Consider the following 18,588-nt stretch of genomic DNA (forward strand, 5'->3'; position numbering starts at 1 on the left):
TTTCATCTTTCAACAATAACATTCTTGGCCTGCATCAATATATCTTCACCGTAGGATTCCTTGGTTCCGATGAGACGGATGCTATTGTTTTTCCACTGTTCAAAGTTGTCAACTTTTTGTTCGATCTTTTTACGGGATTTTCCTATAATGACCACTACATACCATAAAAATAAAGAAATTCAAAGAACCCAACTTTCGCAACTACATTGGGTGGTATCTAATGAATCATAATACGAATAATAGTAATTTGATGTTCAAAAATTAGGGATTCTCTGTGAAATTTGAAAAATTGGTACTTTGGCTGAATACAACTCTGTTGAAGAGATCCGCCGAAGTGTAGTGCCTCAGATTAAGCTAGTTGTTTTGAAGGTAATGTTGTGTTTCCAGAGGTGGCAGAGCTCATTATGAAAATTTGAAATGGCTATTTTTTATCAGGGTCGAATCGGAGAAAATGGTATAAGACAAAAATGTTTCTTATGACCTCAAGAATCTACTGTTGAAATATTTGTAAAAGACTCAACCTGTATATAAGTATATGAAGATATGCATAAGTATCTATTCGCCCTCATTCAAGAAACTCCATTGTCTTTCTCTAAAAAATTTTGAAGGTATGGAATTGTGAGGCGGTGAAACCAGCCTTAGAAATCTGATTTATATCATGGATGAATTGAAAGGAAAACAGGAAATAGTAGAAGAAAACCATAAATATTCCAAGAATAATTTAAATGTATTTCTTTATCACAGACTGATAATAATACACACACAAGAGAAATTTTCATTAAGCCTTCCTCTGTTGAATTTCTTCAATGTTGATTATCATACCTCATTTGTCGAAGAACTCAGATCATGCTTCTTAGTGTTGTCTGAAAATAAAAATTTAGTTCAGTTTGAGTAGCTTATAATATTTAAATGAAGAACTGTTCATGTGTTAGCCCTCAACATTTTATTTCATTCATATAATTGACCCACTTAAATAAGGATAACATCAATTAATTCCTTCTGAGGATTCCTCCTGAACAAACAGTTTGGGAATTAAAATTCCACAACAGCTTTTAGTTTTAGTTTCAACTTTCCTTCCATTCAGTTCACTTCAGAAGTGTATCTGAATTAGTTACCAAGTATGTAGGTACCCAATTTTTTTTTGTATCGTTTATTGCTTTTTTATAATCTACTTCACAAGGAGTATTAAGTAAAACAAATGAAAGAAATAGACGTGGAAGTGAGGTGCCCACTGGCACCAGCACTTATTTATTCATGCTGTAGTAGGTCTTCAGGCCAGAAGTTTTTCAGTCTTCGGTTGGGTGGTCCATTCCTGTACAGATTTTCGATATGATCATTTGTATGGCCCGTTATTCGGTATTGGTAGTTGGTGGCAACTGTTTTGATTGCTCTGCTTATAAACGGTATTTGAAGGTCTTCGTCTAGGGTTTTGTTGCTTACCCAATGAAATCGAAATATTGCATTGTAGTTTCACATAGTTCATTGGCTCTCAAGTTGCTATTCTCGCTAGCGAAACAATGAAGGATGTGAACTATTTAAGTCTACATAGGAAGTCTATCGTTGATAAAATGCTCCAATACATACAGGATGTCCCAAGTTCGAGTGCCTATTAGATGTTTCTGGAGAACTGGATAGTTCTCTTCTGGATAGTTTTCAAAATATGGAAAAAAAAAACTGAAAAATAAGAGGACCTATGCGTATTCAGTATTATGTTTATGTTGTGTTATTTCTATTCTGAATATCAAGCACAAACAGTTTTCACATTTTTAAGTCGAAGAATGTGAGAATATTGGACATTTCCTGAATTCTGAACAAACTGCCACAGGGTGTTCAAATTATCTTTTTTTCAAATATTGGGATCAGGATTTGCTTATAACTATCGTTTTTCGAATGAGAACCCTAATTTTCTATGATTGCGTTGGATTCTGCAAAGAAAAATAATGATAGTGTTCTTACACCTAAATGAATAGTTTCTGAGTTTTTTAGGATTTCCCGAATTTATGTCGATATTTTGAAAACTATATTTGATGAATACAGTGGTTTCAACAGAAATGTATTCAGCATTGAATAATACCCAATCATATCAGATACGAAAAAATAGAAAAAAAAATTTCTTTGACAAATTTATTTTCACTCCTTCAATAGCCGGTGGTGCTCAGGCTCCAAAAATATAGAATTGAAAGTCCAAAGGAAATGCTTTTCAGCTGAATTTCTAAAACGTCTGTTTTGGCAGCTATGGACCCTAGCACACTATTGCAGGTCCCTGTATAACCCAAAATTCGCCATTCTGTAGAATGCCGTCAACATTTATTTAATTCTCTCGTGGTGTTGATATTCTGAATGTTCAACTCCATGAATTGAAAAGAATTCTAAAATTAAAGTTTTCCATTGTTTTTCAGTCTGCTGATCGTTCTTAAATCCATTTATGTTTTTTTAGTTTAGGTATAATTTATAGCATAGTTGTTTTCATTATTTCAATATCTTGTATGATTTATTAATTGTCAAACTGTGGATGCTGTATTGGGTTTTACCTGTTTGTATTCCTATTTTTCTTAAATAAATGAAGAAGTAGCGTTTCTTTTTTCTCTGAAATGCTGCAACTAAATGTCGTTTCTGGATTTTGTAGATTTATTTGGTTGTGAACCCCTTGAGAAAGGTTGGCGGTTCGAGAATTTCCTAGCTTTTTTCAATGAAGTTGGACTTGAGCCTTTTTCTCTATTCAGATTTTTCCAGGTCTTTCTTGGTTTTATTCTATGATTCTATTCTTTAATAGTTCATGCTGTCTTTAGTTGAGTTTTATCGTTTTTAGTATCTCCTTTTTCATTTACCAAATATCTTCGGTTGCGGAGATTTGTAGGAATCGAACAAATGATTAAATGATATGACCGTGAAATGAAAATGATTTCAAAATAGGATATAAACCAATTCAAAATATACAGACATAATCACTTTTGACACCCATAAAAAGAATGAGAGCCCTTTTGAAGAAAGAATGATATCGTTCATTCATTCGACTCACAATCGAATCTTTCACCAAATTCAACGAAGAAAATAATGTAAATAATGTTTCATCGCAAAATACTCACTTTTTCCAAATATAATTTTCTCTATGCGTATCATTGGAGATTCGAATAATAAGGACTGAACGATGGAGGCTGGGATTATCACCATTATGATGGATATTAACATGTTGATCTGGAAATTTTCAATTCAGTTTCGATAGTTTAGGCTGATTTATAAGATACTTACCATTTCCCAATCTCCAAAATGAAGAGTGTCTCTTGTTTGTCCCATGCGGATAAGAATGAATATAACATGATTTAAATACATACAATAGGAAAGCTTCGCCAAAAATTGCATTGGGCTAGCAGATAAGAACCAATTTACAGGACCTGAAAAGTAAAAGGCTTGGGTAGTAGTTGGTTCATGACTCTATTTACACAATGTTCGAATATAGTCCAAAATCATCGGAATACAATATGTTTTTTTTTCCTTTCCATTCCAACAACGGAGAGGAATTGCAAAAGCCTACTAGTGTTCAAGATGCCAACAAATTAAACAAATATTATTTATTGTGAAAAAAATTTCATGAATAAAAGTAGGTATGATATGACTTTTTTGTATTGAAACTAAATGTTGCCTTGAATATGATGCTGTAAATCCTGCGAAATTTTTTTTTCTATAATAAATTTTACGCTTATGATCGATAGTTTTCATCAAACGCTGCAAAAACAGGGCTCAGAGTGGTAGGGTATAGGGGCTGACATGTTCTATAATTTTAGGGGGAATTCGGTAAAACGCGTCCTTTTCTAAGAAAAATGAAAAAAAGCTGAATTGTGGAAAATTCAACAGTAGCAATAATTGTAACGAAACAAATTCTTTTAATTACGTTGATCACTTCTTTCCAGAATCAACAGAAAATAATGATATTAAGGTTGAATTGTGTATCTGGATTTGTAAAGAATTGAATTAAAAATCGATTTATCTGACTTTCAATTTCAATATGGATCTAAATAACCTTTTTATTCAATTGACGAATATAATCAGCATATGGAAGTGTATAGCTAGTATATTTCCATTCATAAAAGCATCCCCACAGGAAAAAAAAGTTCGGAACAGAAATAGTTTCAGTCGAGAAGAACAATCGTTAATGAGAAATTAAATGTTGAACTTAATACATTCTCATGTAGAAATTTTCAGATGTCCATGGAATATATTTGAATAGTAAATGCGTACCTTTCCATTTTTGTCACCATCTCCATAGCATACAAAGCGTTGAGCACCGAAATAAAATAGAATAATCGTTATGGGAAATGGAAAGACTTTGTATTATGTTTACCTGACCTTACCTAAATCATAAAGAATTCAGTATCAATTCGGGTAACGCTATGGTAAAAAAAAACATATTGTTTGTGTTATTCTCATTTCTTTCTTGCTAACAAGTCAAAAATTCAACAATCAGAATCAGTTAGTGCATCATTCAACAATTACAAAAAATGATCGTGCAAAGAAAATATTCAAGCGAGTTTAGCAATCATTCAAGAATGATTGACATCTCGGGTGGCTATGGAAAGTCGAATTCAAGTTGGTTATATCCCATAAGTTGAGATAATGTGTTGCGGAATTCATGTTGGTATTATGTATAAACATTGATCTATAGACCTATTATATGTGAATCTATGCACTTACCGACGGTTATTTGAATTTTGTACAGCTGTTTATGCTCAATTTAGAATGCTGATTAATATGCTGCAAATCTGAATATTTCCTATTTTCATATACTTTTCTAGGTTATATCAATATATTCCAGTTCTGCGATTGAAAGTACAGAAATTTTTAAATATCTTTTGTGGCCAGATATTAAGCTGCGCCTGATGGACATTCAAGACCTACTAGGATGTCAATTATGGAGAGTAGAGAGAAGGAGAACGATCGCTGCTTTGAGACCACAGATTTTTTTGTCCCCTAAAATATGTACCAATAGGGTAGTTCATGCTTTTGCCAACAGGCGCGCTGGCCATCACGAGAGTGCGAAATTTTGATTTAAACAAATTGTAGTTGGCTGAGTGAACTGTTTCCCTGGTGACAGATGATAGGAATATTATTATTTTCGATTTTTGATAAGAGGACAACATATGACCATGGTGAAATGTTGAAGCGTGCGCTAGTGTAAGAGTGTTTTGGCATCGGAAAGAAAAGGAGAAGAGATAAAATTTCCGAGAGCATTTTTGAGAGAAAATTGGAAAAAACCTTATCTCAAGTATCGACTCCGAATCAATTTGTGTGTCAAGAGCACTTTTGCGATGAATATATCAAAAAGATGATGGATTCATTATAAACGAAATCGTCATCCCTCGTGAGAAGTTGACTCTTCTGAATAAGAATATCTAACCAATAAAACTACATGGTTCAGAAGTAAATAGTCTTGAAGAATTTTGTTGGCATAACATAATATATGGTTTATATCAGTTCTCAGCTGAGTATTGGAAACAGATTTTACTCTAATACCTAAGTGATAAATTTGAGATTGCTACCTTGTTGTCTTGATGTGTACTACTCCTCACTACGGATTTATATAATTTTGAAGATTACGGTAAACCAACTAACATAGCTGCTTTCAATAAACAATGATAAACAAAAGTAGGTACAATTTTTTCGATCAGTGATTTCTTTTGAATTTCATTGATTTCGACTTGTATTTTATTGAATATAATTCAGAGAACTCCTATTTAATATAGATTTGAAGAAAGGTATTTGAAAAATCATCAGAAAACCCAACATGACACATAACCTAAAATAAAACGAAGGCTTTTCATTTCAAATTGATGCTTGAATCCCCACCCCTTATCGATACACGCTGCAATCGCAGCGACACCTATCCTACGTTTCCCGTTTTCGGGGACACATTTTTAGTACGTCGATCGTTCTCCTTCTCTCTACTCTCCATAATGTCAATCATTCTTGAATGGACTATAAATAATATAATCGGACTGGCATAAATCTTGTTGGGACTAATGTTGATAAAGACGTTTTTTCAATTACATTATTTTAATCTACATGACAACGGTTGGCCACGGAATTCTGTCACAATAGATTTCACGGAAACGATCAATCTCAACCCAGCACATAGTTGCCATGATTATTATTGCAGATCGTTTATTTCATGGGAATAAAGGAGTTTTGTCCTAGCAAGAGCTGCAATTCAGCAATTCGTTGAAAAGATGATGACGTAGATAGAATTCTGATGTCAAGCTTAATTAAGAGAACTGGTATCGTCAGCAGTGGATTAGCATGATAGGCAATGGGTAAAGTTAAAAAAAAGATAATTCAAGATACTTTAAACTTTTTGGCGAAGAAGTTGTTTATCAGATGAATAAGTAACAGTGGTACTCCTACAAATTAGAAGAGCTAGTCTTGAAGAATTAAGTTGGTCATTCGACATAATCAGGGTCGTCGAAATATGTGCAAGTAATTATTGAATGATTTTCAAAATTGAATGCATTTCAACATTGTGGAATGCCTAAATCGATATCTGCTATTATTTCTAAATAATTAATGTATTAAGTAAATTTTCAAAAACTTATATTTATTTCTGGTTTCTCACAGACAATGATTAAAGAAATATCTGGTTTTTTGAGCAAATGGCCTGAACCTGGCGCAAATCAACTACGTCCTCTTGAAGCATTCGATTTTGTATTGGATCATGTATAAAATTTTTAACGCTTACTATTTGCAGAGAGTTGATACTCTGGCTGATATTTCACAAGCTTGTTTCTATAGTCATTCTCCGTCAGTACAAGAAAAATAGAAAAATTACAGGCCCGTATTAAAAAATTTCAATTTACTTGTCGGGTGAGAAATATCACACGTTATATGATAATAGAAATTTGAGAAGAGCGAAAAAAAACAAATGAAAGAGCTGTTTTTTAACAAAAACATTCGAGTCAAAGATAGTTGATAGTTGATAGTAAGGAAGGGGTTACATCTCACGGCGCACTCTATTATCTATTGTGTCCCCTAACAGAGCTGTTCTCATCACGCCCCGTACATCTCGCCTGAGTTTGACTTACTTCGATTACTCCTAGAACTCCTGATCTACTAAACTGTAAGATACAAAATCAAAAAGAATGATCCACCTGGTATATTTCCTGCAAAAATTGGTTCAAAATAATGTAAACTTTATAAGGAAAAATTTTCTTCTAACAGTTTCTGAGGGGGTTGAACATTGTTTCATTTACCATATGAAATTTTTTATGATATCAAACAATTAATTGTTAAGAATGGATTTCGAGATTTGAAGGAATATTTGAAGCCAGGTTCCTTCTAACGCCTCGAATTCAACATATCATAAAAACAATAGAAAATTTGTGACATTCGAACGAAAAACCGATCTTTCATCAGTTTTTTCCGCACTTCCCAAATTTCTATTTTAATTTATTTTTTTATATACCATGTGATATTTCTCACCTGACAAGTAAATTGCAATTTTTGAATACGGACCTGCAATTTAATCTAATTTTTTCTTGTCCTGCCTATAGAAACAAGCAAGTGAAAGCCAAAATTTCAGCATACAAACGAAGATATGGGAGTTTATAGATTTAGCATTTTTTCATAAATCTCCGAAACGAATACCCCTATGGGACATTTGAAACCCAAATTTTCATTCAGTTTGCGGTCCTTTATCTCCACTTAGCCGTCTCCAGTCACACTGTATAATGAATATATGTGAAAAGCTATCAATATTTGGAAGAAACATCAATGAGTTATTTCAAAATGGAAATTTTTCAGTGAAACAGAAAAGAATGCATTGCAAATGAAGCACTAACTGCTTCGGAAAGTGGAGGAGAAAGAAATTCTATATAGTTCCAGAGTATAACATCCAAAGAGTAAGTTTAAGATATACAATGTTTCATTTATGTATATTATGAAATGGACATTAGTTTCCACACAACTCACACCTCGATAGAAATGGAATGTATTCACGGCCCCTTTATTCAATATCAGTAGCGAGTATTAGGTAATAATTAGTAATACACCCTGCCATCATCCTTCGGGGGTTTAGAAGGAGAATTGAGTTGGTCATCGTTTCTTGTCAAATGTTACTAGGGTATATAACCACTTCCTACTCGCTACTGACATGGAATAATGGGGCCGTCAATTCATTCAATCAAGGTTTTAGTTATGTTGCTCTAACGAGGTTAAATGAGACCAAAACCATGTTCAGCATCTTCTTTTCTCTATGGGATGGACTTCTATTTGATATTCCGAGTAGTAGTGACTAGCTAGATCGATTCTGATCGTAGCATTCGCTGCATTTTTTATCAAGGGATGTTATGTATCTGAATTCGTATTGGAATGCATACTAATAGATCTTTTGCGTTTAGTTATTTGAATTGACTCTTTATACTATTTCATAGCTGCAGTGAATATAAGTTCTTAAGGAAGTCTATCATACCACGAAGCAATAAATTTTTTATGAATTCCAATGAATTTTCTTTTTCCTTATACACTTTCGAATATTGAGTAACTTATTCTGCATATAGGCAAAATTGAGGTTTGAGCCGGCACCTCAAGATACAGAGATCTTCTACCACTATCAAAAAGAAGTGAAACTCACCTCCATATCCTGTAACGCACAAGTAAATGAGTAAAGCTAATGCGGATGACCATGCTGGCCGACTGAGCGCTATGTATATTGAGTTCCACCATCTGGTGGCTTCATCTACGTCGGTTGGGAACCCTTGGAGAGTAGGTGCTTCCTTAATTACTAGAGGATATCCAATATAAACAACACCATAAAGAACAATCAAAGTTATCATCCAAAGCCAGAAAAGAGCAACCTATATGAAAAAGAAAAACAATATATTCCTTGCTCACGAGTAGGCACAGGACAGGATAGATTCATCCTACTGGAATCGTTTCATCAGAATTCTAAAATATTATACGGACCATTGTTAGGTTAGGTTAGGTGAGTTCTATGATCGACGTCCGAAGGATTTCGCGGAAAGTAATTTGACGAACCGTAGGCGCGTCCCAAGAGGTAAGCGTAAACGGGCTCTCGTAGATCAAAAACGCGCTTATCGAAGTGCTCTGTGTTATTGCGAAGCGGCGACCGTACGTGAAAAAAATTCCGAAAAAGGTCGATTTGAAGGATGCGTAGGCCCGAGCTACGGATTGAAGGCGAATCGCCAGGACCATACGCCCGAGCAGCGACCAAAATGTGGATCTCGAGGGCCGCATGTCCATGCAACAGACGAAAGGCGAATCAGCCTATAAAGGTGAATCTACCTATACTCCATTCAAATTTATTTTAGCAGTCGGTTGGCCATAAAATAATTTTCTCAAGCTTTTGTAACTAGAACGGTGTAAGGTTGGCACTCATGAAATGTCGTTAAAGTCATACCGCCGTTGCCACAACTTATATCAATGCTGTTATCTGTGTATCAATTTTAATTACGAAAATGCCGAAAGTGATTGAAAAAAGAGACAGGGTTTCAGGAAGGGCTATTTAGAGTTCAGGTCCGCTCATTCAAATAGTTGATGTTCTAAATGCACAATACGTCAGACGGTAGCGAACATATTCAATGTAAGAGAATTTATATAATGTTTCATCTGAATCTAAACGACTTATATCTCAGCTGAATATTTCCACAATCAGAAAGATTGTGAATGAAGAGGATGACAAAGAATTTTCTTTTTATTGGGAGACCCAAAAAAGTGGTGGCATTTGAGAATTTTATGTTTGAGTGAGTGAATTAATGAGAAAAGTTTACTACAGGATTTTCGATGTATGTCATCGTAGAATAAGTTCCCGAAAATTGATTATTCTATTTTTCATTTGACTGGTCCTATACATTATAAATGTCTTAAGGTACCAATAAATACCTCATTATAATTATTATATCAATGCATTGAGATGAACAGCCACAAAAACGCGCCAGTTGTCCTGCTAATTGTTTTTTCATGTGAAATTTTTGTTCAAAGGTGAAGTTCATCTTGATTGAAACTTTAATTCCTTTTACTTATATTGATGCAAGATGATTTTTGTTGAAGAATTTAACATTCTTGTAATTATCTGTTAATTCCATCGGGAGATACCCATTCCCAACCACTGCAACATATGCATTTCATCTTCGGGTTGATATTTTTGAAATCCACAACTGATGTAACGTATTCTAACTTTTGCCAAAGGAGATAACGAACATTAACTCTCCTCAAGCTAGTGCATATCATGATATTATACTGATCTCTTGTATTTTCCATGCAAATAACTGGATTTGTTATGCCTTCCATCATTTTGTATAAACTTCAATTATGTTCATCACATACGGGCAACATAGCGTTGATTAAAAACCCAAAAATGTTTTGACCAGCGTCATAACCCCGTACTATATAGAGTGAAATGTTTCAAAGTTCCATATCCAACCGAGTGCTAAAGTAAAAGTGAATGGAGTATACAAGGTAGATCTATGGGCTTACTAGTTTTTTCCTAATGAAGTAATTTTTGATGAAACGAAACTTTTTTTTTCGTCTCCTGGACGTTGCCTCCAAGCAACAATACTGCACTATAGGTTAACCCGCCATTTAAGCAAAATGCAAGTTTGTGCTTGCCAAACGCAACAATATTGAGCCGAACCAAATAGCTTCCTTTAAATCTGTCTGGGACAAAAATAGGCCTTCAAATTAGAATCTGAACGATATTCAGATCCCGTCTTCTGTATGGGCATCGGCATTTTTTGCCTGATCTTAAGGTAAGTGCACATACAACAGTACCGGACGGACGGCATGAAGGGAACGGACGGAGCTAGGAATTTGTATGAAGTTGTCGTACAGGGTATGTATGGAGGAATGGAAAAGAAGTTAAATAGCAAATATGTCTTCAAGCATAGAGGCATAACAATAGCTTCAGTAGGAGAGTATTACAAAAAAAAAAAACGAAGGAAGCGATACGATTATTTTTGCCATATTTCCTCTGTTCTTTCGTGGTTACTGTGGTTCCTGTTACTCGAAATATACCAGGTGGCCCACCCCAGACGCTCATTTTGAGGGAGTAAATGAAGATATTTCGAAATTTTTTTCTTGTAGTGTGTGTAGGATGTACCAAGGCACAATCTAAAATTATTGTTATATAAACAGAGATATAGACCAAAGTTACACTTTTTTAAATGTAACACCCCATATTTGACCTCAAAAATGGAATGGCAAGCTCAAATTATGATGAGTTTCTCCAGATTACTTTATAGCACAGAAGCACCCTTTACGATATAATGGCGAAAAATCGAAAATATGGAATTTTTTTAAATAGCAATTAATGAAGAAACGAGTTACGCCAGCGATACAGAGTTTTTCCGAGTAGATAAGTTGGCTACTATCACATATAAAAGAAAATTTCAACTCTGGAATATAGAGAGTGATCATAATTAATTTTCGAACTTCAACTACAAATAATCGTCGAAAACATTCTTATTTCGAATGGCACACCAGGTATTTCTATATCTCGTTGAACGTAAAAATTAATTTCGAAACTATCTTCATAAAATTTTTCTACATCTAAACCTGATAGTTTCTGAGCAATTTTCGATTTTTAATTCAAAACAAGTAAACCATTTTCGCCATCATCTCGTGAATGGTCCTTCTAAGCTAAGGTATAAAGTGATCTGAAGAAAATCATCATAATTTGAGCTTGCCATTCTATTTTTGAGGTCAAATACAGAGTGTTACATTTAAAAAAGTGTAACTTTGGTCTATATTTTGACCCTGTATATACGACAATAAATTCAAATTGCGCTTTTGAACGCCCTTCACACACCACAAGAAACGATTTTCAAAATTTCCTTATTTACTCCCTATAAATGAGCGCCGAGTCTGGGGTGGGCCACCCGGTATAAAGTCACCTAACATAGAACCGTCAAAAGTTTTTGTCAAGAAAAAATAAGAATTTTTATTTTCATGATCATGCGTCCTAACTAAAATTCCTATTTTCAGAAGGATTTCGAAGTGAATGTTTCTTTGGGCGCACTCGGAAATTGCGAGTAATTCAAAATTTGTTCCATTTTTCGTAACGCCCGAATGAAATAGAATTGTGGTGAGGGTCCACAGCATAACAGTGGAGCAGGGGGGTATGTAATGGGATCTTGATCTTGCTGTTACGCTTAGGATTTCAACAAAAAGGTACATAGAGCTGGTTATTGGTTATTCATGGATTGAACGGCCATGAATGTTCTTCGTAAGAAAAGGTGGAGTACCTATTATCGTGCCGTTCCTACGAATTCATTTTTCGATTTATTGAAATCGAAAAATTCAACGTCAATTGTGACGTTGAATTATTATCAATATTTTGAATGCCAAAATCGAATTTCCGTAGATTGAAATACTTTCCCGATAGAAATGAAACTTTTTTGAACGCAAATACAGGAAAAGATCTACTGTGATGGAAATAGTCACGTAATGCGAAACCAAAAAAGATACTACTACAGGAGAATTTAGTGGCTGAAAAACCTGATATTATACAACAACCACGTCGCTTTTCAGGTCGGCAATGGATAAAGTTAAGATAGCCCAGATCATTGCCAACATCCGGACCGGATAGGTACTGGAACATGTTATGCCGGTCAACTTGTCCATGGTTAGTTAATCCAGATGGGTGGAACTTGTGCCTATGTAATATTTTTGAAACACTTGACATATCCCAGAGAAATTGCACAAATACTACTTTTTCATGAAGAATAAGAATCTGCACTAAAAAATATACCGTTTCTTTCAAAACAATCAAGTCGACCTTGACAAAACCTCGAAACAAGGTCAAAGTGAAAACATGTCATTTATCATAAATTTTATTTGAAGCAGTTTTCTCTGAAGTTCATAGTTTTTGAGATAATTTACTGTCTCAAGTAAATGAATATTCATAGAAATAGTAGGTAGGTAACTAAACCGTGTTACGGAGAATGAATTTTTAACTATTACGGCTTTGGAGTCAGAATTTAGAAAGAAGTCGGAATTTAGCGAAATATATTTTCGAAATGTTATGTGGCCCTACTACGCCTTCTTTCTTGCATTATCCCATCAACGAAAACGTCAAAGGAGTTCAAATTTTTGATATTCTTCATCTGCCAATCAGAGCATATTCAAACCAATAATGAAGAATTATCACGCCTAAACGGGGAGGCAATGAATAAAATAATGCGGATAGATTCAGATGCATACCACCCGACGATATGAATATCGACAAGTGTTACGATCTGAATTGAGCTAGCCAATTTGTCATCGTCAAGGCCCCCAAATGGAGTACGCTCCACCGAAGAAAAGCAGATGCTGACCATGGTTTCGGCCTCATTTGGCCTCATCAGAGCAACATAGCATTTTTCCACGGTGGAGAACGTTTGGAATTCATGGAACTTTATTCAATGTTGTCATGTTCTAGTGGGTATTATTTACCCACAGCGCCATCCAACATGAAACGGTATCCGATTCAATCCCCCCCAGATAGAAACCAAGACGAAGACAATAGCATATGTCCCATATTTTCCCTAGTTCAGTACGCCGATTCGCCTTTGCGAACGTCGGACGTATGATGAACTGAGAAGTCTGAGACGCGCTCGGTTCGCGGCAGAGTACGATGCCGTACTCCATTTGGGGGCCGTGACGATGACAAATTGGCTAGCTCAATTCAGATCGTAACACTTGTCGATATTCATATCGTCGGGTGGTATGCATCTGAATTTATCCGCATTATTCAAACCAATGTTTCTTCATGAATTACAAATGTTTTGGGATGAGAAATCTCCTCCTGCATATTTATAGTATCTTTAGTGAATACTATATATTATGAACTTACTGGGTTTATAACTATCTTCTTCTTTTGTTTGGCATGATAGATGAAATATCCAGCAATCATACCGATAACGTATGTAGCGAATCTTGCATGAGTTTTCATGTAGTAAACATCCATGAAGCCATGAGAAGGAGACCTGTAAAATATAAACGAATTTGTTTTGGAGCATGGAACATAGAATATCGTAATTATCTGAGACATATATTTGTGTAAACAATAAATATTTAATGAATATTTTTTCTACTGAATTGATGAAGGCTATCTTCACTGCCGAATACTATGTCGATGTCGGAAGTTTCAAGACTTTTTTGCCTTGGTTTTTGAGGTATTTCTCCTAACGTTCAACTCATAATTGCAGAAGGCATCTTTCGGAGGAATCTCGGATTTCGTCGATCCATTTCCTTCATTTCGCATTAGTTTCAACTAGTTCGTCTGACCGACACCGAAGAGTTGCGTACTACAAAAGAGTCTCCCATATTCTGTTCATATTATTTGAATTTATGCTTCCACATTCATTATCACGCCCTAATTTGTATACATTTTCTGCGATTTATCAAACTTATCCGTTGGTTTAGGTCGACTCATGTTTCGTGTTTTTTATTTATGTTTTATGGGAATCTCCCGATGTTAACCTCACCGCAATCAAAGGTTATTTTTCAAATACACGCTTGCGAAAATGGATTGATTTTATCATTCGATCTAATGACATATATTCATTCATTCATTGCTGTATCCCGTTGCCGGGAATGAATCTACAAAAAGACCTAAAAAGGGAAACAACAAAAGGAAAAAGAAAAGAAAAAAAAAGAGTGCGAACAGACTTATAATTTTTCAGGGCTAGTTGTGCTGTGTGCTCTCCTGTGACTGTAGAGACCCAACCGTGACCTACAGATCCTACCACACTCCGGGCATGGATAGTCACCAACCAGATCTGGCCGCCGCTGTATCCTTTTCGAGTCTCCATTATAACTGTGTACCAAAGACCTCCACTGTGACCTGCCTAACGCTAGTCGTTCCCAGTTATGATTGGCATTAACTGATTTTAGGGATTGATGTAGTGCATCCTTTAACCGATTATACTGGCCTTCTGGTTTCCGGGCTCCCTCAGTGAATTCGCCATATAGAGCTATTTTGGGCAGTCTTGTGTCTTGCATCCTCAGAATGTGGCCGCTCCATCTGAGTCGTGCTCTCTTTACTTGAGTCTCTATTGTTGTACAACTCGCGCGTTGCAAGACTTCTGCATTCGAAACTTTGTGGAACCATCTGATGTGCATTATCTGTCTTAGATGACGTTGTTGCGTTTGTTCAAGATGTTTAATATGTCGCCTGTAGGGCGTCCAGCTTCCGCTTCCGTAAAGAAGCGTTGGGAGGACCACTGCTTTGTAAACAGCTGTCTTGGTCTTCCGCTTGAGGTCGTGATTTTGAAACACTCTGTCCTTTAGCTTCCAGAATGCCCGTGATGCCGAATTGATACGGTTTTGTATTTCCGTGTCTAGGTTAGCCCTAGTATTTATGAAGCTTCCCAAGTATTTGAACTGCTCGACCTGCTCTAGAGTTTCATTCTCCAGGCTGACATCTGTTTGACATATATAATGTCATATTTATAGAACATAGTGCGATTGCGGAGAAGTAAGTTCTAAATAGAAACAACCAAAGAAGCATTCGAACACGAGAGAACACCGAATCGAACGGATAAGTCGGTCCTGGCAGACATGCGTAGAGCAATGGGCACCTCATATTATATAGACGAGAATATATTTCCATGACGAATGATCACTATACGAGGATGAATATGGAAGCCATCTAGTTCTAAAATATAAATATACTATTAGCAGAAGATGAGAGACTAGGTACTCTGTTACACAGCCTTTCTTTCAGTAGTTATTTGATAAGATGAAGGTGAGAGCTGCATTCCTAATCAATTCGGTGGGCGAGTGCCACTTCGGAACGAAGCCTAAACAAATGGCGTTCTGTGTGAACATTCGTAATGAAATTCGGGTTGTTAAAAATTGGAGTAATTTTTAACCCAACTCTATCAGCTCGGTGCACAACTCTATCAACTCAGTGACTGCGTTTATCGTTTTATGCTTCTGTGAACGTAACCTTTAAATCGCTGTCAATCAGCTGTTCAAAAAAAACCGGTGGAACCTGTTGAATCTGCTCAATTCAATTCATTCTCTTTAGATTCTTCGTTCGCTCAAGTGAATTGGAACTTGGTGTGAATTCTAAACGTGATTTTTTAGTGCACTCTCAACTTTCTCAGTCTGCTCTAATCTAATAATATTATTTTATATTATAATAATCAATCGATTAACATCTCAAAAGGTACAGTACTTTTTTCACTCAACAAAAAATGTAATCATTTTTTGCATGTGTCACGTTAGCTTATCATTCTATATTATTTTCCTCTCAACATTCACTCCATCGCTATGCATTTTCTCACAATTACATTTGAAATATTCTGCTCTACACCTCTATATCATAATTGCATGCATATTTTCTCAATTTTCTCCAAATCTCTCAATCAACCACGTGCTCAATGTACCTAACTGCTTCAACCTCCTCAAAATGCATCGATATTCCATTCGCTTAAAATCACATCATCTCGAAAACCACTCACATTTTAATTTCTCTGATTTTAGCACCAAGTTCACATTTCACACCACTCTATTAGAAGCTTATATACTTGTATTCACTCTCATTTTGTATACATGTCACCTCAGATTAACTTTACACCTCTTACGATCAGACTTCTCAGGCCTCTTAAGTTTCAGGTACCTCTACGCTCAAGTTGGACACTTCGAAGGCTTCTCATAGACCAGATCGACATCCATCTCACTACACTCAGAACTCTGAATAATGGAATACACTCAATCAACTCTCTTGGACAGACTGGTTTGTGATAACGCTCGAGGAGGTCCAACCTGATTTCAACTCAATAAGTATAATTTATTATAAACTTTCTCATGACTCTATTACCTGAAAATTATGATGCCTTATTTCTTTTCTCTAACGTTATGAACTGCTCTTCTTGTTCCATCTCAATTATGAATACTATTCATTAATTCTTTCTACGTTTACAATATTTCATTTCTCTACATTACATTTGTAACACAACTCACCTCAATTTATGTACTCTCATAAAACACCTTCTGCTTTTCTAATAGATTTGCTATTCCTGTAAGCGTTGGTAATCATCTCTCTCATTCTGTCTTATTACACCTGTCTCACTACATTACATATCTCTAACTTCTCAAGTTGTCACTGCAACCTTCTGTTTTTCTGATAGCGAGACAGTTTATGAAATCGTAAACTCTATCACTGTAAACGTTGTGCTTGCATGATAACACTCACATCAATTCATAACTATCAAGCTCAATTATTATGCAACTCAAAATACATAAACACGTTTTGATGTAAATCTATCTCAATTCTTATCAAACACATAATAATTGATCTTGTTACACGATACATGAAATTCACTCAACCTGCTCTTTCACTCAAGCAAATACAACGTTGATTTTCTCATTGAAACATTACTCTCAAATTCTCTCAATAACTTCTCAATAATTGTAAATAGGTTCACTCTGTTTAGATGTTGTATATAATTTTACTTCATGCGAGTGTCTATTTATTCTGTGACGTGTTTGACAGACAATAAAGATTTTATTTTACCATCTCCAACTCAATCATTTGGTAACAGTCCACTTTTAAGTAATTGCCAAAAATCTCAACACCCAGATTTTTGAACACGGGTCTACCACGGAAATCTTCACAATTTCTTGCAAGCTGCAAACTAAGATGTCTAAAACACTAGTGTGTGCACTTGTCACTTTTTGCAAGCATCAACATTTCAGAAAATCGGGGATATGGGATCAGTTTCGTGGCGGCGCCACCATGTCATTTGTTTCATTCTATCCTTGTTCTACCAAAGGAAGTACAATGATACTCTCTCGTTTTATTTTGTTCTGCATTGATATCGAATATTGATCAACGAGTGAAAAAAATGAACTGGCCCATTTTGTCAGCTGTTAAGGATTATTTGTGATTTACAGTTCAATTTTCGTTGTAAAAACAAATCTGTCAATATTTCAACACTATCTAAGGGTTCGAAGGAGTATTTACTGTTCTTCTTCAAGATAATTTCCGTTTGACAACTTGAATTCGTGAATGGGGTAATTCAATATGATTTTAATAAAACAAAATTGATTGGACAAATATCCAATATATCTTCAGTTGACGGAAAGGAAATTTTCACTATATCTACTCAGGAAGAATATTTTAAGAATAGACTCGAACGGATTTATGCATTTTTGATTCTCAATACATGCTCACAATTCACATTACGTATTTCCAATACAGTTTCTTCGAAATATTGCTGAAGTTGCCATAAAACTTAGCTATATCCGTCCCGAATGTTCGTTCATCGGATTTGGTTCCGCCTCAAATTCCAACAACACCGAATTATTAGCTGTAGTTCTTGATTGTACATACAGAAAACTGAACTTACTGAACGACATGTTGAATAAATGAATGTTCTATACCCTTTCTCGAAGTTATACAAATTCACACAACAATAATCGTTTATAAATACTACATATTCGTATAAGTCGTAGAAAAATATTCAAATTATTTTAAAATATCAATTGACAATGTTCTGTCAAATTCTAAACAGCGCTACCTACAGTGGGAAAAACGAAACTGATGATCCTATATCCCCACGAAATTTAAAACAAAATCGAATCAGTGAATACACC

General features: G+C 35.3%; 1 protein-coding gene across 1 annotated transcript in view; it reads right to left on the reverse strand.

The window, feature by feature from the left end:
* Positions 1-708: 708 nt before the first annotated feature.
* Positions 709-18,588, reverse strand: part of LOC123312827 (nose resistant to fluoxetine protein 6-like) — a 73,188-nt gene continuing 55,308 nt past the window's right edge. The window contains exons 9-13 of the mRNA XM_044897342.1: positions 13,835-13,967; positions 8,618-8,840; positions 3,250-3,392; positions 3,087-3,195; positions 709-863 (exon numbers count right to left, since the gene is read on the reverse strand). Of these exons, the coding sequence (XP_044753277.1) occupies positions 817-863; positions 3,087-3,195; positions 3,250-3,392; positions 8,618-8,840; positions 13,835-13,967 (655 nt within the window). The 3' untranslated portion in view covers positions 709-816. The remainder of the gene's footprint in view (positions 864-3,086; positions 3,196-3,249; positions 3,393-8,617; positions 8,841-13,834; positions 13,968-18,588) is intronic.

The sequence above is a fragment of the Coccinella septempunctata genome, chromosome 5 (assembly GCF_907165205.1).
Source record: "Coccinella septempunctata chromosome 5, icCocSept1.1, whole genome shotgun sequence".
Lineage (NCBI taxonomy): Eukaryota > Metazoa > Arthropoda > Insecta > Coleoptera > Coccinellidae > Coccinella > Coccinella septempunctata.